General features: G+C 35.5%; 2 protein-coding genes across 2 annotated transcripts; both read left to right on the top strand.

Annotated features, from left to right (window-relative positions):
- The first annotated feature begins 11,482 nt into the window (after positions 1–11,482).
- On the top strand, positions 11,483–15,120 carry LOC107776851 (uncharacterized). Its single transcript, XM_016596789.2, has 6 exons — positions 11,483–11,801; positions 13,120–13,319; positions 13,793–13,933; positions 14,048–14,128; positions 14,504–14,631; positions 14,832–15,120. The coding sequence occupies exons 1-6, from the start codon at positions 11,573–11,575 to the stop codon at positions 14,875–14,877; spliced, it is 825 nt and encodes a 274-aa protein (XP_016452275.1). The 5' UTR covers positions 11,483–11,572; the 3' UTR covers positions 14,878–15,120.
- Positions 15,121–16,308: 1,188 nt separating this feature from the next.
- LOC107776852 (uncharacterized) lies at positions 16,309–24,358 on the top strand. The gene is made up of 2 exons (XM_016596790.2): positions 16,309–16,938; positions 23,039–24,358. The coding sequence occupies exons 1-2, from the start codon at positions 16,404–16,406 to the stop codon at positions 23,545–23,547; spliced, it is 1,044 nt and encodes a 347-aa protein (XP_016452276.1). The 5' UTR covers positions 16,309–16,403; the 3' UTR covers positions 23,548–24,358.
- The last annotated feature ends 1,206 nt before the right edge of the window (positions 24,359–25,564 follow it).

The following is a 25,564-nucleotide window of genomic DNA, read 5'->3' on the forward strand; positions in this document are numbered from 1 at the left end:
TTCAATATGAGGAAGAGTTTCAGAGATTATTTGAAGATTGTTATTCGTTAAGATTAGTTATATAGTGACATTAGCTATTTACTTCAAACAATATGAGTTATTTTTAAGGTTTTGTGATATTAATATTTTGGATTATTAGTGCTTACTTTTGTTCGTTAAGATTTAATGAGATATACTATAGTTTTATGAATTAATATCAATATATTTTGTTATTTGCATTATTTTTTGGTTGAATGTAGCAGCTATTATTAATGGTGGCTAAACTTACCGTTATAGCTTGTGAATTTTAGTGCCAATTTAACAGTATTAACACATTTATACAGGGATATTGTAACCATTATATTGCTATTAAAGATGATTTTTAACGGCAATATAATTGACTTTGCTATCCATTAAAATGGACGCTAAAGGGGCATACTAATATGTTTTTAGAAGAGATATTGTTGCCAATTTAATTGCCACAAAACAATTACCGCTAAAGGTATGGACTTTTATCGACAAATATTTTGAATTTAGCGGCTATAAAAATGGACGTTAAAGGAGCATTATTAGTCATTTTTAGAATGGATTTAGCAGCCATAATAATTGCCACAAATAATTGCCGTTAAAGCAAATGAGTTTTAGCGGCAATAAATCATACCCTTTACCAGCTTTTGGCAGAAATGCCGCTAAAGGCTTTACCGACCCCGGCATCACTGGCTAAAGATCAATTGCCGGTAAATGCTATAGCGGCAATTGTTATTGCCGCCAATGCTATTTTTAATTGTCGCCAAAGGTCTTTTTTGTAGTAGTGTATCATTGGGGGTCCATCGATTAGAAAAGGTCGAAGGCAAGGCTTATTATCAGCCCTTACCTTCCCAAACCTTGAACCCTCAAACACAACTTCATAATCTTATGCTAAGGCATTTTGACCCTTACATGAAATAACAAAAAAGATAACAGTTTCAGAAGCCATGGAAGAGAAAATGTTTCACATATTCATTGCAATCTTTTTACAAGGGTCATATGCCCCGATTAAGAGTTTTTTACAAGGACTGATCGGCCTCAAAATAAAGGCAGAAAATTATAAAAAGCACAAAGCCTAAGCAGCACAATCCTTATCGATAGAAGTATCTTCGCCCTCAGAATCTTCTCCACTACCAGGTTCACTCAAGTTCTCGGAGTCTTCCTCGAGAAAAGCCAGCCTCCGAGCCTTTGTTTCCTCTGCCCTAGCAATCTCGATCTCAGCAGATATATTGAAGCTTTGATCATGGGCCCCCTCAAGGGACTCCCTTCAAGCCTGCCACTTTGCATGATCCACCATGTTGTTGGCCTGCGCTAGTGTGGCTTCAGTATCGGCCTTATATTGGGTCGCATTAGCCTGAGCCTTAATATTGGCCACAACCACCTCAGATCTGGCCACTTCGAGCTCTTTGGCAAAATTGGACTCGAGCTCCTCGACTTTCTTTGCTTAAATCGAGGCATTCTTTCTTGCAGATCGAAACTGAGACTCGGCCAAATCCATATATGCTTAAACGACCTCCTTTTGTGTAGCCAAAATGTCCATACACCCCTTGAACTCTTCAGCCTCGGCTCGTACTTTATCTATTTGCCTTTGGAGGTCCTTGATCTGTTCGAGCCTCTATCGAAACTGCAGAATTGGATCGTTAGTTATTATCTTTGAATCATCCTCACTATTATAAAGGAATCGGAATACCTACTCGGCCATCTCAGCATATTCATCTCGAGCCGTCACTAAGCCTACCTAAAGCTTCTCACTGAGAAGCTTGTAGGTATCACCTTTCTCGGTAAGGCCCTGAACCTCAGCCATATGCTCCTCTCGGATTCGAATAAAGGCCTCATGATGCAACACCGAAGCCTACAGGAAAGGAAGAAAATGTTAGAAATATCTACGATTCAAAGTTATAAAGATATAATGGAATGACCCTCGAACTTACCCAATTTAGAGCATGCTGGGCCTTGTTGAACAAGCAAGCAACTTCCACTTCATCCATCTTGGCTTGGTCCTCTTTAGTGACCAAACATCGGAGATGGCTAGCCATCCCTACAAGGGCAGAAAAAATTTGAGCATCCTCCGAGACCGAGATGATAAGTGGCCAATTATGCTTGGGATCAACATTGGGGGCCGGGAATTGATTAGTCAATTTAAAACTCGAGAAAGCCTCACTCGAGCTCTTCCTCAGTACATCCAAGTCACCTAGACCGTTGACATCTTCCACTTCAGCAGAATAAATACAGAAAAGGTCTTCTGCTTCATGGACCCCTTCGCTATGGCAAGTCTCCATCTCCTGAGCGTCCTTGATCATAGTATTAGAGAATGAAGGCAACGAGGGAGAATCTCCAATCTCTATTGCCCCAAGTAAATCTTTCGGGGCTCCGCCTTCGTCTCGGGAAGCCTCGAGCATGATTTCTACATCAGCCTCGACCGCCTCCTTGGTAGCCTTCTCACCCCGAGGTGAAATGTCTTCAACGTTTTCTGGCCCGGGGACTTCGTCAAAATAAGGCAAAGCAGTTTCAACCCCCACTGGCCCAGTAGTTATTTAAATTTCAGGGCCAGTTCGCACACGGGTCACTAGCCCGAAGTCTTCTTCTTCTTCGTCCTCTTTAGCCTCATCCCTCATTTGTTTGACTGACTCCATAGTTAGGCGGATGCCTTTCCCCTTGGGTTTACGAGGCCTCCTCGATGGCTTTCTCTTTTCCGGGCCCGGAGAGCTCGAAGAGCTCGGAGCCCTTTTTCTTTTCTTCTCCTTGGTCTGCTTCGGGGCAGGTGGAGGGGAAAACGCCTCTTCTTTAGCAGAGAGGGGTCTCATTGGTACATCCTTCCCTAGGCCTACAAAAGGAAAAAAATGAGTAAGTCCAATGCAAAGACCGAATGGAAATCGTTCTAACAAGAGAAGATTACCATGGTTACGAGCCTCATATTATCCCTTCGATATTTCCATCCAAGCACACTCAGAGTATGACCTTTGCGACACCAGGCCTTGTCCAATTTCTCGAGATCGGATCACCTCCGGCACAACGGCCACAGCTATAACACAAAAGCTTAGATGAGGAAGGGAGATAAGAATCAAAACGGCAAAGTTAGATATTCAAGGCGAAGCAATACTTACGATTCATGTTCCATTTTTCAGGAAACAACATGTCTTTTGCAGGGGTTAGGTCTGAAGTCTTTATTCAAATAAATCTGCTCATCCAACCTCGGTCTCGGGTCTCGTCTATGCTCGAGAATGGGGGTTTGGTGGCTCGGCAGTAAAGATTGATCAAGCCTCCACGATAAAGCCGGGGAATGTAGAGACGCATAAGGTGATCGAGGTTAAAAGGATGCCTCTCGATCTTGCTTACAAAGAATCGGAGAAGGATCACGATCCTCCAGAATGATGGATGGATTTGGCCAAGAATGACTCCGTACCTCTTACAAAAGGCTACGATGATGTGGTCTAAAGGACCTATCGTGAAGGGGTAAGTATAGACACTTAGATACCCTCTCCACATGAGTTGTAATGGATTCCTCATGGGTAGGAAGTGCTACATCTTTGCCTACCCAGTTGCATTCCTTGTTCACCTTCACGAAAAGATCTTCGGTAATTGTACATATATATCTCGACATCGGTTCGCATCAACCCGGTGTCGAGGGTGTATTCTCCACCTTAAAATCAGCAACAGTGGGGCACTTTGTCGGAACGAAGTCCTCTAGGGGAGGATCTGCGGTGGCTATAAAGCCGGTAGGCTTTGATAAAGAAGCGATTTCCTTGTGTGGGATAGGTTTTTAGGTCTTATCCATTTTTCAAATGGGGAAGAACAAAATGAAGGAGGAACACTTAGATATTTTGCGAAGAAACAAGTGAAGAAACCCAGGAAACTGAAAACACAAAGATTTGGATAAGGCAAAAAACTGTGAAGATTAGGATGAAGGAAATTGAAAGTAAAGTTTGAAAGAATGAAGAAGGTGACTATTTATTGGTTTCGCAACAATGGTTTATTACTGGTAGTGGCCGACCGTCGGCTGACGCGCATTAAATGCCTAGGAAACTAAACTGACGGGACATTTTGGTCACCTCTGCCGCGTCATAATAAACCGAGGGAAAGTTCGAAGACTCAATTCATTTCTTGTCATTGCACTCCAAAATGAGGGGACTATCTGTATACGGTCAGAATCAAGTTTCCCTAATTTTTGTATGGCTAATCGGAACCGGGGTGGCAGACCAAGGCTCGGCCTCGCATTGCACCGAACCATGGCACGGAGATGGATTGCTAAGCTCATGAGTTGATGATCGATCTCGATCGAGACCAGCCATAATCGAGACCAAAGCGAGATCGAGGGAAGCCTGCTAAATCGAATAATAGAAATCTGAGATATCCGTGATCAGGTAAGGATCGTGGTGGGAATCTCGGAACGTATCAAGTCAAGGCCGTACATCTAGCCAATCATGGGATTTCCTTCTGTATTTAGAATTGTACCATAAGTAGAATTCCTTTACTATATAAAAGGGGTTCTAATCATTTTGTAATGGTGATATTCATGCATAACAAAGCAATACATTACATTTTCTCTCCTAAGCTTTGTTGTTCAGTTCATACTCTTTGTTAGCATAATCAGTTGGTTCGAGGGAGATCTAGCTCGAAGGTCATTGTCGTGCCTCCTTTTTCTCGCGAAATCGGGTTTATGACATTTGGTATGGGACAACTCATTCCTTTTGGGAACTGGGTTTGCATTTGAAGAGTTGTCACCTAGTGATTCAAGGTGCATTAGGACACCTATATGGTTCAATTCTAAGTTATTTGAACAACCAGAGATAGGGTAAGGGCTTGAAATCATCCTAAGGGAAAGGTGTTAGGCACCCCTTAGGATCCACTAGTGTGGTTCCCAGCCAGATAGTTGATTGTGAATTTTTACAATTTAGTAAATAGACAAGTATGGGCTCAAATATTAGGGGATTAAATTTAATCACATAAGAGAAAGAACAATTAAAAGAAAGGTTTTTGAAAGGAAGTTTGCAAATAAAGGGAAAGGGGGTCCTATGTTTATATTTAATATGGATCACATCAATGCAATACCCGGTATGACACTCCTCAAAAGAGGGAATACACATGGTATTAGTGCAGCGGTCATCATATCCATATCTACCCTTCCCGCCCCATTAAGGTATTAAAGCGCGAATTGGTCTCGATCACTATTGCATGCTATTACCCGTCTCATTCCTATCAGTCTCGGAGGAGTTTAGGACTACTATTCCTAAAGGGGAGGGATATTAGGCTAATTTTGGTTTCAGAAGGTAAAAATCAAAGGCGACATACAAAACATATAATACTGCATGTTGGGGGAAACATGCAAATAAATAAAGGCTCATGCATACCTCCTCAAACAAAACACATAAATAACATGACTTGTACATACTTTTAAGGTCTGATTAAAATACTAAAGACGAGGGGAGTTAATTATTGAAGCAAATTAGTTTATTACATAACTCAGATAAGAAGTCCGAATCAGGCCTGCCTGCTGGTTGTAGCAGTTAACAAAGGCGGATTCAATTTTTATTGTTATCATTACCTAAGGCTTGCCTAAGCATTTGGGTGAAATGATATCTATTACTGATTCAAAAAGTGGAAAAATAGTAACAGTTTTAAAACAAACGATTGAGATCCTATAGACATGCTTTTTAAACCTCGTTAGATAAAGAAGGAAGTTGTTTGAAACTGGTTCAGAATAGACTGAATTTTAAATGATTGCATATCCTATAGGCAGGATGTCTAGTATTGCTCATTTTATTTCTATAGACATGATTTCTAAAAGGGGTACTAATTCTTAACCTTATGAACACGATATCTGATTTTAACCATTTAGATCCTAGGAACATGGTATCTAAATGTGACCATAATATGCAGAATTTAAACAAGTCCTATAGGCATACTCTCTAGATGCAGAAATTTAATGAAAGCAGGTCTTATGGACATGGTATCTAACGTGCAGAATTACAAATGCATAATTTAAACAAACGGATCCTATAGGCATGATTTCTAAAATACAGAACTCAAAACATGTAAAATTTAAATAGCAGATCCGATAGACATGATTTCTACCTTTAAACATGCATAATTACCCAACCCTTTTCACTAACCAACCCCAATGTTTATTACAAATTATTATAGACTGGATAATGAATTACGTCAGAAAAGTTACAACCAAAGGAAGCCTGATTCTTGACTTCCTCTCTGAGTTATGGAATAAACCACCTCAAATGCCATTGATTCAAAGCCTTTCTCAGACCTGGGTATGTCAGAGTTCCCTAAGGGTCTCAAAGGACCCCGGGCAGTGCTTACACCCAGGTTCATGGAACTAGATTGGGATGAGTGCAGTATGAAAGTGCCAGCTCTTATGTGTCCAAGTTCAGAGGGAGCTCATGGGTCCCAAGGCAAGGCTCACACAAGAGGGGCAGAACCTAAGTCTAAGAAGATAGTGAAAGTGCAGGAACAGAGTCTTAAAACTGAGGGGATAAAGAAGAGGGGTAAAGGGTGATAGGGAGACAGTAATTAGTAACACACAGAGTTAATAACTTCATACAAAAGGGGTCAGGGGTTGGGAAATCCATTGCAAGGAGCCCATGTACTTAGGCATGGAACCGCTTTGGGCATGCACAACAATAGAAGGTGCTGACATGCCTATAAACCAATCAGAACACTACATCTAGAGGAGACATGGAGGTTATGATCCTAGGGGGATCAGGTTTGGGTCATGCACGGCAATGTCCAATGCTGTCATGCCTCAAACAAACCATAGATACTAAACACCTTGAGGATAGAGATTTAGGATTCACAAGTCATAATAAGTAATGGACAGAAGCATTAACTCAAAACAGGAAGGGGCAGATTACAACATGTTTAATAATGGAACTTGGTTAAATACAAGCAAGAGACAAATAAGGATGGAAGAGACAGTAAAGAAACATGTTCTTGTTGGTGTAGAAGCTTAATTAGAACACACCAGTAAGATGCAAATGCGGAGAAAAATAAGCAAAATTCCCACAGCCTAGCCTTGGCTTTCAGCCGGCTAGATAAGATAGCAATACAAGTAGCAACAGAGAAAAGAGAGAGATTTTAGTGGAGTGTTTGTTTGAACTCAAGTGTTTTATGCCTTGTGTTCGTGTGTTTGAAAGAAGAGAGGTGGGTATTTATAGTTTTGAAAGCATGTAAGAAATAAGGCAATAAATGCACATATGGAAGTAATCAGCAATCAGAATCAATCAACCAAGTGATTCCCCTCTAATTGAGGAATCACTTTTTTAACGGGCCTAACAGGTTTAAAGAAGGAAAGAAAATCAGTTTGTAGGCTGACTGGTTATTACCATAAAAGAAAGTAGTAAAACATTAAGTACACAATAGAGTCCAAGTACAGAGATACACTTGTTTTGGGGAAAAGATTCAGCAAGGCAATAAGTAAGGAAAGGGATCAATCACTTTAACAGGCGAGTAAAATTAGAGTTAACAAAAAGAGAAGTTTTGAAATCAGTCCCAAAATTGAGAATCAATCAAAGAAGGTATCAGTTTGTAGGTTGACTGGTTATTACCATAAAAGGAAGTAGTAAAACATTGAGTACACAATAAAGTCCAAGTACAGAGATACACTTGTTTTGGGGAAAAGATTCAGCAAGGCAATAAGTAAGGAAAGGGATCAATCACTTTAACAGGCGAGTAAAATTAGAGTTAACAAAAAGAGAAGTTTTGATATCAGTCCCAAAATTGAGAATCAATCAAAGAAGGGGCCTCTGCATATAAATAGAGTGCACAAACGATGGACATACGAGGCCAAACTATTGGCAAAAGAAACAGTATGCAATAGTAGCACAAAGTTAGTAGACAACAAACACTCAAAGCATGATAGTCACGTAGGTCAAGTTTCATTGAATCAGTAGTATAGAGAAAAGAAAAAAAAGGATAGAGTATCAGAAGCATGCAATGGGTCAAGTGCGAAAACCCTTCTGAAAAGCATAGTCGAGTTTCAAAGATAGTAAGAACCCAGAATCAAAGGAATCACATAAAGAAAAGAGATAAAGAACTTCAAATCAAGTCAGGTATTCCAACGAGAAATTTCAAACCCAAAGACATAGGTTTTTCCTTAATAACATTCAAGCTTAGAATATGATAAACAAATAAATCGCACAAGCAGTTTCAGAAACTCAAATAGACCCCAAAAGAAATTAGGGTTTTTATCACCCATCGAGTCTAGAGACGATAAAGAAGTAAATCAAACAAACACTTAACAAATAGTCTCAAAACTCCAAAAGAAATTAGGGTTTTTATCATGCTAAACTCAGAAAAGATTTTGAAAAGAAGAACTTGAAGAAAAACCCTAATCGGAAAAAGATGAAGAGTCTTTTTTCTAAAAGCAAAATTAAAGAAGTTTCGAGAAGGCATTTAAAAACTCATAGAGAGCATAGATCTAAAGTGAACCTGAAAGAAGTCAAGAAGCTCTTAGAGATTAGGGTTTCAGAAGAACCCCAAGTGACGAGAAAGGCCTTGAAAGCCATCGATCTAAACAGGAAAGTCAAGGGTCTGACTCGAATGGCCATGGCTGGCCGGAGAAAGGTCAGAGACGACTGGAGAACAGTCGTCGAGCAAAAATTGGACCAAGCCCCTTCAAAATCTGGTCATGAGACCACAGAAACGAATACGTAGAAGCCATAGGAGGCTGATACAGGTCTTAGATGATCCTGGAGAGCCATGGATTAGGGTAGATTAAGGTGGCGGCGGCTAGGGTTTGATGTTGTTGTAGAGATGATTTGAGAGAGGATGGGGATTTAGAGGCGGCGTATTGTGAGAAATGGATTAGGATGAAGGAGTCGTTTGGGTTAAAAAAAGGAAGAGAGTAATGGGAGTCGTTGATCTACACGATCAACGGCTGGGATTAGGTGGGAGTCCGGGTGGGTCATTTAAACGGGTAAAGGGTCGGATTTGAAGGGAATTGGGTCGGGGTAAAATTGGGTTCCTATTGGTGTTCAAATTAGGCTATAGTTGAAAGGTAATTGGGCTAGTTTTTAAATAGCCAATTTTCCCCATTTATTTTATAAAAATAGCAAATTAAATTCTGAAAATAAATTAAAACTACTAAATGATTTATAACATATAATTATCAAATTAAAAATATTGGACTTAATTTTTATAGATATAAACGCAATTAAATCTAAAAGAGGTTAATATTGCAATTATATGCAATTTAGCTTTAAAAATACTAAATAAATTTGTAAAAATGTACAAAAATTGTTTTAGCTATATTTTTGCATAAATATAAGAATCCAATAAATGAATTACTAAAATGATAATTTTGGAAATATTATTGGGTTTTTTATGAATAACAATAGGGGAATAAATTGGTTTAAAAATCTTTAAAAATTAAAATAATAATAATAAAATAATTCGACATACTTATATATTTTGAAAGTATTTTGCACATTAAAAAACATACAGGGAAAAATTGGATATCAACAGCCATAGCCGCTCATTCTATTGGTTTGCTTTATTTCATAATTAATTTATAACATTAATTCTTATATTTTTCAGTTTGTGCCAAGTGAAATCGCATATCCTTAAAACCTCTTATAAGTTTAATTGTTGTCCAATTTTAAGGGTAAACATGGTAAGGAGTTGTTGTCCCAACCAAAAATCTTGAGTTAATGCTCTTGTGACTTGTGACAATAGCAATAATGTAGGGAAAATGATAATGTAAAAGTGCTATCAAAATATTAGCCGAAAGAATATAGATACATATACATACATATATATATATATATATATATATATATATATATAAATTATACTAATTTTATAGATTTTTTCAGATATCGACTGTAAATAGTTTTTGGCGCGGGCTAAAAGCACAAAAAACCCAATAATGTATCAAATGTCTATTATTCGTTTATTTTTTCTATCTATTCCATTTTATATACTCTACCATTTTCTCCCTTTTAATATGTTCTAGAGCAATTATACAGTTTTATTAAGGCCAGGAAAGAAGGAGAAAGCTCAAACTTGTCTTTGTCGAATTGATGTAGTCTCCAAGGTGTGTATTTAATTTTTCAGTTTAAATTTGCATTATCTGATTTTCAATTTCTATAAATAAAAAATAAAATAAAATTTCGTGTGTATACACCATATCTTAAAAATAATTTTAAAAAAACATTAAGTTGAGATAAATACTGAAATTTTAAAATTCCCACAACTCTTTCTATGCTGGAAGAATAGGATCGAGAGAGTGTCATGTTAAAATTGGACAAAATGATGGCTTGAAAAAGAAAATAAAAAGAGATTAGACAATACAATGATCACTTATCTTGATCACTTTGAAGAGTCACAAATATTAAGAAAACTCATTTGAAAATAATTAACAGATTATGATATTTTGACTACTGCAACAGTTCAATGATAACTAGTAGTCAGTAATTGGTTAATATATTGCTTTCCAATAATATTATTTTCATACAGAAAAAGAAGTCAAAGGTCAATCTTAACGAAGAATCACGCAATCATTAGAGACTAAAGTGAAGGTTTATGTTAGGTGAACATACCCAAACGTAGTTCAGCTACAATATTGTTTATTAATTATCCTGTAATCCTTTTCTAGTCAATAATATTATTTAATCATTTCCTGGTCAAATTTGAGTTAAATACATAAAACCAAGAAAAGAAAAGACACTCTTGTATTAGATAGAGTATTATTGTACAGTCAACTGTTATCTCATTAACAGAACATATGACTTGTGTTTTACCAGTTTAAACATTAAATAACAATACTTCTTTAATTGAAAACCGTTACACTTGGAATTTCCATTATAATACTTTTGATTTATAGTACGACAATCACCACCACAGATTGCAAAGATATGAATATGATCACTCTACTTTTAATAAGAGGTTTTATATTCACTAAAAATAAAAATAAAATAAAAACTTATAATGAAAAAGATTCAGTTTAATATGTCTTACACGGTTAAAATGAAACTAGTCTAAGCGCAAAGCAAATATTGTTAGAAAGAAAAATACAAAAAGGGGAATCTTAGTAAAGTTGTCTCGATATTATCTATAAATTAAGGGTTTGAATCGTGAAAATCAGCGATAATGTTTGCATTAGAATAGTATGTCTATATTACGCTTAAGAGTATGACTTTTCGCCTGATACTATATAAATACGGAATACTTTGGGTATTAGTTTTAGACTGCCTTATTCTGAAATTAATAATAACTGGCCAAATAAAAAAAAAGGAAAAAGAAAGAAAGAAGAAACTGAATGTTGGGAGATGACCAAAACCCACCAAATCCGTTATGGAAAGTATACTGTCTTAATGTGCTAAAGTAATCTGTTACACCTAAAAATAATCTAATCTTAATTGGTAAAATATTTAATAATCCACGTGTCCATATTTCATTGGTCACGCTGACGTAGACCAGCCTCCCTTCCCCACTTGCACTACAAAAACTCCGCCATTTTCAAAGCATTAAAAGCTCCTCAAGAAAAAACGTTAAACCCTTCAACAAATCCTCAGAAAAAAAAGAAAAAACTTCCGGTGATCGGACGGTAACGGAGATGGGTCAAAAAGGGGTTATATCACCGGCGAAGAAACTGTTTTCATGGGTTCGAAGACAATCGAAGAAAGTGAAAATCTTTTTGGGTTTAACCACAACGCTTACGTTATTGGTTACTCTCAAGTTGGTCGTCCATGATCACAACTACTTCTTTGTTATGGCTGAAGCTATTCATTTGATTGGGCTTTTGGTTTTGATTTACAAATTGACCACCCTCAAAACTTGCTCTGGTAATTTCAGTCGTAAAATCTTTAGTTTTTTGGTAATAAAAATTAATTCTTTTATTTTATTTGCATGTTGCTCCTTTTTCTCGATATATAAGCTATAAAATTGGAAACTTTCGTGTTACTCTGTTACTCATGTGGAAATTTTATTGATTTTTGCGTCGTTTCCCTTTGATTGAGTTGTTTCGTTATCTGACGAAGTAAAATTTGGACTCCGTGGGGAAATTTTCTTTTTTGATTATCTGCTTTTAGAAATAATTTTTTATCCACTTTTAAATAGATAGATATGCTTTTTCTCGGCATCTTTATAAGTTTAGATGAGTTAATTTTGATGGTAATCACGGTTTGTCTATGGCAGCTAAAAGAGTTCTCCTTTTTGTGCCCCTTTTTCTCCTTTTACACTTAACTTTACTGACATCTTTAATTTGGATAAATCAGGTTTTTCGTATATCTCTTTTAGCACCCCCACCCCCAACCCCCCCCCCCCCTCAAAAAAAAAGGAAAAATGGATTTTAGGTATTTATTGAATTGTTCTATTTGAGTCATGAGACTGTGTCCAATTATCTGGCCCTTTCAAGGCCAGTCATTTTCTGATTGAATAATAAGGTAAAAAACCAAAATTCAAAATGACTGTCGTGCTAGTCTTGAACTTGGTCGTGCCTTTTGGGTTGGTCAGGCTCATGCGATTGCGCACATCAATGAGAAATTCTCTTGCATCTTTACCTTGTCAAAAATAAAATAAAGAAATAAATGATATCAGTTGAATGTGACTACTTGAGTTATTGTCACAGATTATTCGATTGCTAATGTAAGAGGGTGTGTCAAATTTGTTTCATGAGGGAACTCTTGATAGTCAGGAACATATTTATCTATGTCAAACTGAACGACATGTTGAGGTGCTATGTCCAACCCCTTAAAAATAAGCTAGATAGCTCATTCTGTTCTTTAGATAGTTACATGGTGACATAAAAAAGATGATTCATTTTGTTCAAGGCAACATAAAGCACTTTCTGTTGTAATCTATTACATTCCCGACTATCCCTCGACAAGATGAATGTCCAATGCTTGATATGCTTTTACCTCCCACAGATTAATAGGTGGTAAGCTATTATACTTGTGTTTATGTTCCTGTTGTATGAAATGTGCTACTTCAGAACCGTGTTATTACTTGCAGAATGCAAGAAGTCCAACATGAGCTCTTAGATTATTTACAATTTATATACATATTTCGTAAATATTAGATATCATCAATTCTTTTCTACTGTACGAAAAAAGATTCCTTTTCACCATTTGTCTTATGTTCTTTCTTTTCCTGCTTTATTAGGTCTTTCATTGAAGACTCAAGTGCTTACAGCTATATTTTTGGCCGTAAGATTATACTGTAGCTTTATCATGGAAGCGGATATCCACACAGTGCTAGATCTAATCACTCTTGTGGCAACATTGTGGGTTATATATATGATGAAGTTCAAGCTGAAGTCATCCTACATGGCAGATCTGGATAACATGCCCTTATATTATCCGGTAAATACAATTCCGCTCCACGACTCTTTGCTGTATGTTTTTTGTTGAATCAAACGCTGGTTTCTGCTAATTCCTTGAGTAGTTCCTAAGCTTATAGTAGTACATATACTTTATGTAAAGCTTTATTTCCATGTCCAAATGTATGATCCTATTTACTCTGTCAATTATAAAATGTTATTCTATTTTTATGGTTTTTCTCCCACACATGATCACTTGCCCCCATTTGCGATGATCCAGACTTATATAAGTTCTATTAGATGCATGTACATTGTTACCAAATGAAGCAAATATATTAGAAGGAAGAAGGTTAAATATTTGTTGTTCAAGTACTAAAAAAGAAAGATTACAAATATGCACTCAAATTCCTGGACAACCAACCAGGGATGCGATGAGATGGCGCTTTGTTAATGATTTATTTGCAAACGGAATTGTTTCATGATATTGCTTTTGAACTATGCCACTCCTTTGCACAGATAGTTCCTGCCGCTGTTATAGCCTTCTTTGTCCATCCTACTACAACTCATATTCTCATCAACCGGATGCTTTGGGCTTTTTGTGTGTACCTGGAATCTGTCTCGGTGCTTCCTCAGCTTCGCTTGATGCAGAATGTTCAGGTTCATATCTCTTCATTTCCAAAATATTGAGACAGAAAAAAAAAGCACGTCGTCTTCTTACACTTGTCTTTCCTGAATAAAAAGCCAATAATATGTTATGTTGTTGCATTTCAGATAATTGAACCATTTTCAGCCCATTATGTTTTCGCACTGGGTGTTGCAAGATTCTTGGGTTGTGCTCATTGGATTATTCAGGTTAGTTTTATAGTGTTATCTTCTGCTCTATATCTTCTTGAATTTATAATGCAACTGGTCCTACATTCCCTTCGCTGATTTTCCTCTTTGTTGGACTTTACGAACAATGAGAGGCAGATCAAGGGCGGATCTTATGGTTCAACACTTCAACTGAATCTTTGTCTCGGATTATGTATACCTGTGTGAAATTCTTTTAAGATTTATACATATAATATAATAAGATCACACTCATTTATAACCTACTAACTCTAAATTCTGAATTCGCCCCTGCATGTAATTAATATGGTCCAAATGGCAACATACACATTAGTCCATTGTCAACGCGAGTCTAAGCTCTAATCTCCAAACTTAAGAATTGCAACTATTCCTATACAGGTTTATGACACTGCTGGAGCATATATTTACTTGGCTGGACGCGGTTACTTCTGGATACCAATGGTCTTTTTGGCAGAAATTGTTCAAACGTTTATCTTGGCCGATTTCTGTTACTATTATGTAAAGAGGTGAGCCATGTAGTCCGAGTAATTCATCTACAATCGTAAATCCAATTTCATATACATTTTAACAAATCTATCGGAAACAACTTTTTTTTACCTCAAACAAGGCAGGGGTAAGATCTGCGTACACTTCACCCTCCCTAGACCCCACCAGTATGTTGTTGAGTTTTAACAAATCTAATATGTTTCTCTTTCTTGATTTCCAGTGTTATGAGCGGCCAATTGATCGTTCGCCTACCAACGCCGGTGTAAAATGCTAGTGGCTTTATCAACAGAGACTCTAGCATTTGTTAGTTCTCAAGTTATTATGTGAAATTAACTTGGAGTTTTTAGTCTATCCTATCTTCTTTTTTTTTTTTTTTGAGAAAGAAGCAAAAGTTTTTTGTTTTGGAGATTTACATTTTCTGAATTTGATATCTCAATCACATAAGTTTGGATTTAATCGTGTACTGCATTAGGATATCAGAACTTATATAGATCTTTGCCTTTCTTTTTCCCCCCCTTTTCGCTAGTACAGGAGATTGTTATATCATAAACGTAGTGGAAATTGAAGAAGAAATATTTCAGAACTTAGCTCTCTGATACTTGTTTTATGTAATGCACTTCTTTTATACAATCTAAAAGAAAAAATGTTTTTATCTTTTTCAAAACTAGTTAGGATTCACCTGAAACAAAGCTCTCGTTTGGCCATATATTTTGGCTTCATTTTTTTAAAAAAAAATTGAAAATACTGTTTGCTTATAAAATATGTTCATATTTTGGAAAATAAATAAATTTTAAGTTCCCAAAAATTGATTTAGGGTAAAACTTTCATTCACAAAACTTCAACTTTTCTTCATATAAAATGCATTTTAAAAAACACAAAATCAACTTTCAAATTTTTTTTCCACACAACTTCATAAACTCTTTTTTCAAATTTTAATCAAATTTATATTTAAACGCTAGCAAAGATCATTCTTTTATCCGAAGAGAAAAAGCGAAAAAATATGTGAAATTCTTACCGTAACTGATTGAAAAATCTATATGATTTACATAGTAAAAGTCTTTCTTTAATTATTCAAATACTTAATCAAACACCTTGATTTAGTATGTATTGATCTTTTTTAAAAAAAATTTAAACTGTGTATCTTGTCAAACAAAGGACCATGTGTTATTAATTTGATGTAGTAATCAAGTTTTGTGCTTTGAGATTAGTTGGTCATTCACGCCGTGTCGTCCAGAAATTCCTAAAGACCTAGTAACTAATAGCTGACATGTACTTTCGAACATGCCCCACCACGCGTCAAGTTCACCAGTCTTTTCCAAAAGGGCCCACCAGAACATAAACAACGTGTGTCCTTATTCGCCACGTGTAAAGTTAACCACACATTCCTAGGAGACACCAAAATCTTTTCACCCACTTGGTCGAACTATTCATTAATGGGAGTCCCTTCTGCTCAGTTCTGACACGTGTCGCGAAACTAGTACGTCAGTGCACGTGCCACAGCTCAAAACCACGTGGCAGGTAAAGAGCATGCAGGTCTTGGGGTGGTGGATTAACGCTTTTGCTTTATTAAACGTTTTGGACTAATTAATCTTACGTGTCATGAAACTCTCATTTCATCGTCTCTTTTCATGCCACGTGGCTTTCTCCCCGGCATTTTCTCTGTGACTACATTTGCTGCTTAAATAGTTCTGTTTTTCTATCCTCTTTAATATAAGTAACATCTTTGTTCCAAAAGATAAAAGCTTTTACAAGAAATCAATTAGCTGAGCGCTTTATGAAGTTTTAATTATATATGTCTACTGTGTTAATGGCGAAGGATTATAAAATGTTGGAGCTTTTGAAGGAAGATGATAATGGCATTGAACTGAGTTTAGGGTTATCCATTGGAGGAAGTTATAGCACAAAGAAATCAGATGATAAGATTTTAATAGAGTCCCAAAGGTCACAAAAGAGGGAAATACATAGAGAAATGATGGGAAATGACGAACAAATTTCAGCGCAAAAAGTTCGTAGAAAAGGAGAAATTTGTACTTCTAGCTATGGATGTGGTACATCTAAAGCTGCAAAAAGGTTGAATCTTGGTTTGAATCAAGATCCATATGTAAATAATCAGAATCCTGAGGTTCCATTTCGGGCTCAGAATAGGGGTTTTAGGCATTATAATGAGAATAGGGATGGGAATTTGAGTTATAAACAATGTAGAAGCAGTGATTCGGAGGAAGACTTTTCAGGCAAAAGTAGTCTTAAGAATTGCAAAGTTTTGTCCAATGGTTCACCGGAAAGATGTTCCTCAACAATTTCAGAATGCCAAAGTTCATCTCCTAAAGGTAATATACTTTTGTTCTTTTGTTTTGAAGTTATATATTTTTTTTGTTATTTTTTAATTTGAAGTTCCTAAAAGTACTTTTTGTAAGCTACCCTCTTCCTGTTCTGAAAATTATTATTCAATTGAATCTCCCTAAATCCTAATGTTGCGTTATGTTTTAATTTGCCTTTATTGGCCATATCGTGTGAGTTTCTTGCTGATTGAAACAATGTGAATAACAATAAATAAAAGGATGTAGTCGGATGAGTGAGATCCTTTTACTTTGCTTTTCACCCGAGTTCGTGAGATTGAGCGAGCTTGGAAACAACCTATGAGAAACAATATCTCCACCTTAAAAGTAGGGTTAAGGTCTGCGTTGCATAAGGTTTGAGTATACACTACTCTCTCCCGATCCCACCGAGTATGTTGTAGTTGAGCAAGTTTGGAGATAGATAGCTTCTCGATATGCGCATTTCATCCGGTCTTATAGTGTGTTTGCCAAGCGCAAATTTGAATTAGCCGGGCCATTAGTAGGCCTAATGCTGCTCGGTGGGCCGGGCCTGAACCGGACCGGACCGGGCCCGCGGTCCTAACGGGCCTGGTGGGCCTGGTGGGCCGGTCCTGGGTGGGCCGGTCTTGGTGGGCCTCTGAGCCCGTCACGGGCTGGTCTCCATGGTTGAGCCCACGAGCCCGGGACCGTTTGGCCCGGGACCGGCAGGCGGGCCTGGGCCGGTCCTGGCGGGCCTGGCGGGCCCAACGGCTATTTTAAAAAAAAAAAAAAAAAAAAAAAAAAAATCAAACGGCCATATTTAAAATCTAGCCGTTTGGGCTGAAAATATGACCGTTTTTTAAGTTAAAAAAATGGCCATTTGGCCCCCAAACTTTATTTTAACCCCAAACTTTATATAATTACACTTTTCCCCATTTCTCAACTATAAATACCCCCTCATTCTTTCATTTTTATTCACCAATTCATCAATATCTCTCAATATCTCTCAATCTCTCTCAATCTCTCTACTACAATTACTTAATTTATTGTTGAAATTTCGTGAAAAATTGTGAAGTTGTTGAATTGAAGTTTTCAAGTGTTCAACGATTTTCAATTTTCAAGAAGTTGTTCGGCAATCCGGTAAACTCGTTTCAACTCTTACGTTTTTATAATATATTTTTGTGTGGTTTAGTTTGCATAATTATAATTAATATGGCATTTACTTTGAAAAAAATGTTTGGTAAAGGAAAAGATAAAACCGGTGAAAGTAGTGGCCAACCAACTACCCTTCCCCGGCTCCCCGACCTAGAAAAGATAAGCAAGTTGAAAGTAGTCGCCAACCTAGACGTCCTCCTCCTTCCGTAATTCTTGATAGTGATCACCCTTGTTTTCAATTTACCGATAGTGAATTTTATCATAATGTTGCACCAGGTGATAGATTAGATGATGAAATTATGAATGCTCTTTATCCTAATGAAACCATCTTAGAAAATAATGAGGAAAATGAGGATGATGATGAAACTCAAGCACCGGATTTAGATGATACACCTACTAGTCCTCTTAATAACCCAAGTGATGCACCGGTCGACCCACCTGTAGAAACTCCTACTTTTAATAGAGAACCTGCTAAACGCTTAGAAACATCATTAGTTTGGAATTTTTTACTCAAGTAAGAGAAAAAAATAAGGCTAAGTGTAAAACTTGTGGGAAATTAATGTCGCATAAATATGTAGGAGACCGTAGCGGCACAGGTAGTTTGACTAGGCACATAAAAACACACCCTAGAGATAAGGCTAGATTTTTTCAAATGAAAGCGCATCTAGAGGGGACAAGTGTAGATTCTGCGATTAACCCTAGTACAGGTTCAAATCTAGTTCAACCAGGAATTAACACTGTCACTGGAGGTATTTTATATTACGATCCAAATAGAGATCGTGAAGAATTAGCAAAGATGATTACTGTTATGTGCTTACCTTATACTTTTGCTTCTAATCCTAATTGGGTTCATTATATTAGAAGAGTGTTTAATCCTACTTATAAAGGTTGGCCTCGCGCAACAGTTAAGAGTGATATTTATAAATTCAAACATGAATATGAACAATATTTGCGTTATTTATTTACTCATATACCTAATCGGATTTCTATTACTACTGATATTGGTAGAAGTGGTAATGATTGTGATTACCTAACTGTTACAAGTCATTGGATAGATGAAGAATGGATAATGCAAAAACGCATAATTGCATATAGAATAATTAATTCGCGTCACACAGGTAAATTTATAGCTAACACTGTTGCAGATATTTGTAGATATTTTTGCTTTAGCGATAAAATAATGGCAATTTCAATGGATAATGCTTCTAGTAACACCAGTGCTATAGGCATGCTTACAACAACACTAAATCCTGCATTTACTAATATTTTCCATGTTAGATGTATTTGTCATATTTATCATTTAATTGTCGGTGATGGTATGCGAATATTAAACATAGAAATTGAAAAGGTTAGAATGGCTCTTAATTGGCTTTTTTATTCAAACCGTAGAAGTAGACTTAGAGAGTATTTTAAAAAATGTGATGAATATGGCCTTAGAGAAAGAAAGGTTCCTAAACCTTGCCCGACTAGATGGAATTGTATGTACGAAAGTTTAGTAGTAGCATATGAATATAGAAACCCAATTAATGCAACGTTTAATTCTCGGGTAGGTGGTGAAGATGATGATGAAATGCTTACCACTCAAGATTGGACTAATGTTAAAATTCTTTTAGATTTTTTAGAACATTTTCAAATTGCAACAAATGCATTTTCTGGGCAATATTATCCTACTATTTCAAACTGTTTAGTTTATATTGCAGCACTATCTGATTTGTTTGTTGAATTTAGTGAGGGTGGGGATATTTATGAACTTGCTATAAATGAAATGAAACAAAAGTTTAAAAAATATTTTTTTCCTATCCCTCCTATTTATGGTCTTGCTGCAATGCTAAATCCTACAATGAAATTGGGAGGTCCTCATTTTTGGTATTCAAATATTTATAAGGCTTTAGATCTTTCAAATGAGGAAATTGCGACACTTGCAGATGCAAAAGCTTCAATTAAGATTAACGCTCAAACAGTTTATAATGCTTATCAACTTGCCTTAGAGCATGCTAGGCCAACTATTCCAACCCCTACTTCGTCTAGCTCACAATCCTCTAAAAGAGTTGCGGGCTTAAAAGCTCTTAAATCTTGGACGGAGTTCAGGGGTCTCAAGGTGAAAATTATGATGAAACTTCACATCTAAATGAGCTTCAAGTTTATTTGTCTCAGGGACTTGAAAAGGAGAATCCAGACGGCTCTTTTGATCTTTTGGAATGGTGGAAGGCAAGGGAAAAACATTTTCCTGTTCTTGCAAGGATGGCTCGGGATATTTTATCAATTCAAGCTTCAACTGTTGCATCAGAGAGCGCTTTCAGTCAAGCAAGACTGCAAATAGGTGATCATAGAGCGTCTATGAGGGATAGCTTGGAAAAATCAGTATTGTTTAGAGATTGGATCCGCTCGGAAAGAAGAAACTTTGGAATTGCAGAAGCACAACCGGCGATAGATGAAGCTTATGAAGAAATGATAGCGGAACTTACGGAGGATTCGGCTTCGCCCGGAAGTGGTGATGAACAAGCTTCTTTTCCACCACCACCAACGCAACCTCCTCCGAACCTTGAAGGATTTATGAGATTTGTTAGAGATAATACATAGAATAATATGTAACTTGTATTTTGGCACATCTTCCTTAGTTTTTTCCTTCTAATGGTGGTATTAGTACCTTGTTGTGCTCATTCCATTGGGGGAAGGATGACTAAGAAAGATATGTCATTTTTTGGTAATAAAATTTATTGCTTCTACCCATGAGCTTCTTTTCGCAATATTTCTTTGTCTATACTTAGAATTATTTATATGCTACAATATATACATAATATACAATATATATACTACAAGAAAATATATTTATAAGATACAATATATACATAAGATACAATATATATACTACAAGAAAATATATAAGAGAATATATATACATAAGATACAATATAATATACTACAAGAAAATATATTATGCTACAATATATACATAATATACAATATATATACTACAAGAAAATATATAAGAGAATATATATACATAAGATACAATATAATATACTACAAGAAAATATATTATGCTACAATATATACATAATATACAATATATATACTACAAGAAAATATATTTATAAGCTACAATATATACATAAGATACAATATATATACTACAAGAAAATATATAAGAGAATATATATACATAAGATACAATATAATATACTACAAGCAAATATATAAGAGAATATATATACATAAGATACAATATAATATACTACAAGCAAATATATTATGCTACAATATATACATAATATACAATATATATACTACAAGAAAATATATTTATAAGCTACAATATATACATAATATACAATATATATACTACAAGAAAATATATAAGAGAATATATATACATAAGATACAATATATATACTACAAGAAAATATATTATGCTACAATATATACATAATATACAATATATATACTACAAGAAAATATATAAGAGAATATATATACATAAGATACAATATAATATACTACAAGAAAATATATTATGCTACAATATATACATAATATACAATATATATACTACAAGAAAATATATTTATAAGCTACAATATATACATAAGATACAATATATATACTAAAAGAAAATATATAAGAGAATATATATACATAAGATACAATATAATATCAAGAAGTGATATTTATGCATGACAATTTAGTGTTTTACTATTGTTTTGTTATTTTCTTTTTCGTCAAGCACTTTAATAATTAGATATACATATATACTACATATTAATATAGCCATGATACTACAAGAAATTGTCTTTAAAAAAAAAAAAAAAAACCCGCTAGGCCCGCGAAGCCCACGAGCCCGGCCCGTTAAGCACAGGACCATGTGGGCTTAGGCCCGTCACGGGCCGGTTCCACCCATTAGGCCCACGAAGACCGGGACCGCCAGGCCCGGGACCGCCAGAGCCCGGGACCACGAAGCCCGGGACCGCGAGGCCCGGCCCGTTAGGCCCACTAAGGCCCGGGCCCGGGACAAAATACAGCCCTAAGTAGGCCCCAAATTTTGGATTTCTATGGTTAAGAAAGAAAAAAAAACAAAGTGTCTAGCAAAAAAGGGAAAAATTTGAAGAATGTAAATAAACGTTGACGCTAATCACCACCTCCTATAACAGATGAAGTTTAGATAACATTTAGAGGGTGTTTTGATTGGCTTATTTTAAGTGGTTATTGGTTTTAAGCACTTTTCTAGTTTTTGTGGTGTTTCGCAATGACAAAAGGTATTTTTAGGCATGAAAAATACAAAAATAAGTCAAAAGCTAAAAGTGGAGTCAATGAGATGGTCACTCAACTATCACAAATTTTTTTATAAAGTTATTTTTCTCTCGTTTGTAACAACAAAGTCACCGAACTATGTTTATTGCACTCAGAAGGTAACTCAACTAGATTTTCAAATTTTGGACGACCAAATACTTATTTTATCCTCTAAATTATAAACATTTATCTTTTTTTATTTTCTTTTAAACTTTTTAATATTATGATTTTTCTTTTTTAATTTATATTATGGACTTACCTATAGAATAAATAAATATTATTTATAAATTATAAAAATAAAAAGTATTTAAGAATATATAATGCTGGAATAATAAAATAATAAGCATAGTAAAAAAATTAAGTAGAATAATTTGTTCGTAATAATAATTTTAGTATTAACAAGAAAAACTCAAAAATTTATTTACACAATTCAAAATGAAAGAAAACAAAGGTTGTAAAATATATATTCCATACACGTAACATAAAATTAATTATTTAAATAAATGTATTTTTATAATATACATTATATAGTCTTGAAAATTATGCTCAATTATATTATGAGTTTGGCTTTTAGCTTATAAACTACTTTTTAAAAAGCCAATCCAAGCACCCTCTTAGCCATATTTACTGTTTCAACACTTTTATCTTTTTATTGACTACATTTGATCCTAACAAGTTGGTGGCTTTGCAGGTCAAAGCAATAGTGATAATGCACAAGGAATACAGCTTAGTACTTCAGGGAGAAAGCATACAGAGTTTGAACAGCTTACAACTAATGTCATTCCTATCAAAGAGAAACAAGACCAAACTGTAGAGAGAAAAATGCAATTGGGTGCTAAAATGGGTTCATCTTCGCATAAGCAATCAAGCACTTATTCTGATTCAATCCATAATCCCAATCCCACAAACCAAGCAAATGCAGGTCAATTTTCTTCTCCTTTAAAGCAGATTCCAAATTCTGAAATCAAGAATTGTGGCATTTCATTGCTTTCTCGAATGCCGTGTGTGTCAACCACTGGTAATGGTCCAAATGGGAAGACTTTAAGGGGGTTGTTATCCAGGTATAATAATAGAATGGAGATTAGCATTATCTGTGTTTGCCATGGAAAATCATTTACTCCTGAATTTGTTGAGCATGCTGGTGGAGTTGATGTATCACATCCTTTGAGGCATATCACTGTAATTCCTCCTTGTTCTTGATAGAAGCTAAATTATCCTGAACCTCTGAGCCTTTCCTTTTCTTTTTGATTAAGTCTAGACGGATTTAAATGAAGCGACAGATTTAAATATCCATACTTGCTTGGCTTGAGCTGTAGTTATGTTTTTTGGCTCGCTTGAGTTGTGCGGAAAAAGCTTCTTTACCTTCACAAGGCAGAGATGAGGTCTGTATATACACTATTTTCCTCAGAGTCGATTTGTAGGATTATACTGGCTATGTTAATGTTGATGAATTGCGAGGAAGTCTCAACTAAATGGGGCTGTGGAAGTGTAAATTTTTTGCTTGGTCTGCGGAATGGAAACAATATTGTGACTTAGTGAAATTTCACAAGTAGAGTCGGGAAGGAGGGTAAGATGTATGCAGCAGCAAGATAGATGTTTTCATTGGTACCACTTGTTATATGGTGTAAATGTGTTCATCACGTGACTGACTTTGATACTATACGCACTCTTCTATACCTGCTGACCTCATGAAGGGATTATAATAAGAGTATAAATTATTACGGTACACAATTTCCCTAGAGTTTACGTGATATTTTCCGCACTTGAGTTTAACATCTAACGTAAATATGTGTAAAGGAGACATTGTTTTGTACTCAGTGGTTCGGTGTAAAATATTCTGCACGAGCAAGTTTTTACGAGTTACTATTTTGTTTAACGAGAAATGTAAAATAAAAGTATAAAACATGTAAGATAGTTTGTTATTGGCAAGTTGGAAGTGGGATTTTTCCCACATCGGAGGAAGAAAGAAGTTTCGTGTCTATTATGTGAAACACTTTCGAGACCGACCTTACTCGTACCGTGCATGTTAGCTTCGGAACTGATCATTATGAAATAGCACTCAACAGGCACGAGATTGACTCAACAGGCACGAAACCGACTCAACAGGCACGAGATCCTAAAGTTAATTATTTTTAACAGAAAAATCAAATTTATTTGAATTTTAAATTCAAAATTCGAATAAATAGTCGTGTCTGTTTGTGAAACAAGACATCTTTTCTGAAAGGGTCTGTTGGTTGCCTATAAATACACAAGAATTCCAACGAAATGAGATAGAAAATCACAAGTGTTATTGCAGGCTTTGTTGTATCCTGAAGAGAATCGTTTTGTATTTTCCCTAAATTAGTATACAGGCGATAACTCTTTAAGGACAGTCGATTTTCACGGCTCAAAGCCAATTTTGTTTATTATTTTCTAACAAAACAAAGGGAAAAGGGTCAAATATACTCCTCTATCTTTGGATATTGTTTATATTTAATTTTTTATTTATTTTTACTGTTATACTATTCGGTCAAATTTACCCTTATCATCGACAGACTTTAAAAATTATCTCTTGATCTGTTAAGTAATCTAAAATCTCTCAATTTTCTTTTATAGACTGCTAGATCTAGAATCTAATGTCATTATAGAATCTATACATGTTGAATTTATTGAAAATAGATTTATAAATGACAATGTTGATGAAATGACTGAAATAAATGGAAAACGTATTGATACTAATAAATTGTCGCTTTCTGAAATTATTAAAACTAAGGAAATAAGTGATGATATGCAGATAGAACCAAGGAAAAGCCAAAGAATAAGAAAAGAAAAACATCTTGGTTCTGATTTTATTTCTTCACAATCTATAGTATTTCTTGTTGAAGAAGATAGGACAAACGTTTGTAATCAAATTCCAATTGTATTAAATGTTGAAGAAGACCCAAAGACGTTTCAAGAAGCAATGTCTTCTAGAGACGCTGCTTTTTGGAAAGAGGCCATTAATGATGAAATGGACTCAATTATATCCAACAACACTTGGGTTTTGGTTGATCTTCCTCTTGGATCAAAACCTATAGGTTGTAAGTGGGTCTTTAGGAGAAAGTACAATATAGATGGTTTTGTCCAAACCTTCAAAGCAAGATTAGTTGCAAAAGGTTTCACTCAAAAGGAAGGCATAGACTATTTTGATACATATGCTCCTGTTGCAAAAATAACATCCATTAGAGTCCTTTTATCA

The sequence above is a fragment of the Nicotiana tabacum genome, chromosome 8, assembly GCF_000715075.1.
Source record: "Nicotiana tabacum cultivar K326 chromosome 8, ASM71507v2, whole genome shotgun sequence".
Taxonomy (NCBI): Eukaryota; Viridiplantae; Streptophyta; class Magnoliopsida; order Solanales; family Solanaceae; genus Nicotiana; species Nicotiana tabacum.

Coding starts and splice junctions, on each gene's coding strand:
- LOC107776851 (XM_016596789.2), top strand. CDS start 11,573: ATGGGTCAAAAAGGGGTTATATCACCGGCGAAGAAACTGTTTTCATGG. Junction 11,802..13,119: donor CACCCTCAAAACTTGCTCTG/GTAATTTCAGTC, acceptor CTGCTTTATTAG/GTCTTTCATTGAAGACTCAA. Junction 13,320..13,792: donor ACATGCCCTTATATTATCCG/GTAAATACAATT, acceptor TCCTTTGCACAG/ATAGTTCCTGCCGCTGTTAT.
- LOC107776852 (XM_016596790.2), top strand. CDS start 16,404: ATGTCTACTGTGTTAATGGCGAAGGATTATAAAATGTTGGAGCTTTTG. Junction 16,939..23,038: donor CCAAAGTTCATCTCCTAAAG/GTAATATACTTT, acceptor GTGGCTTTGCAG/GTCAAAGCAATAGTGATAAT.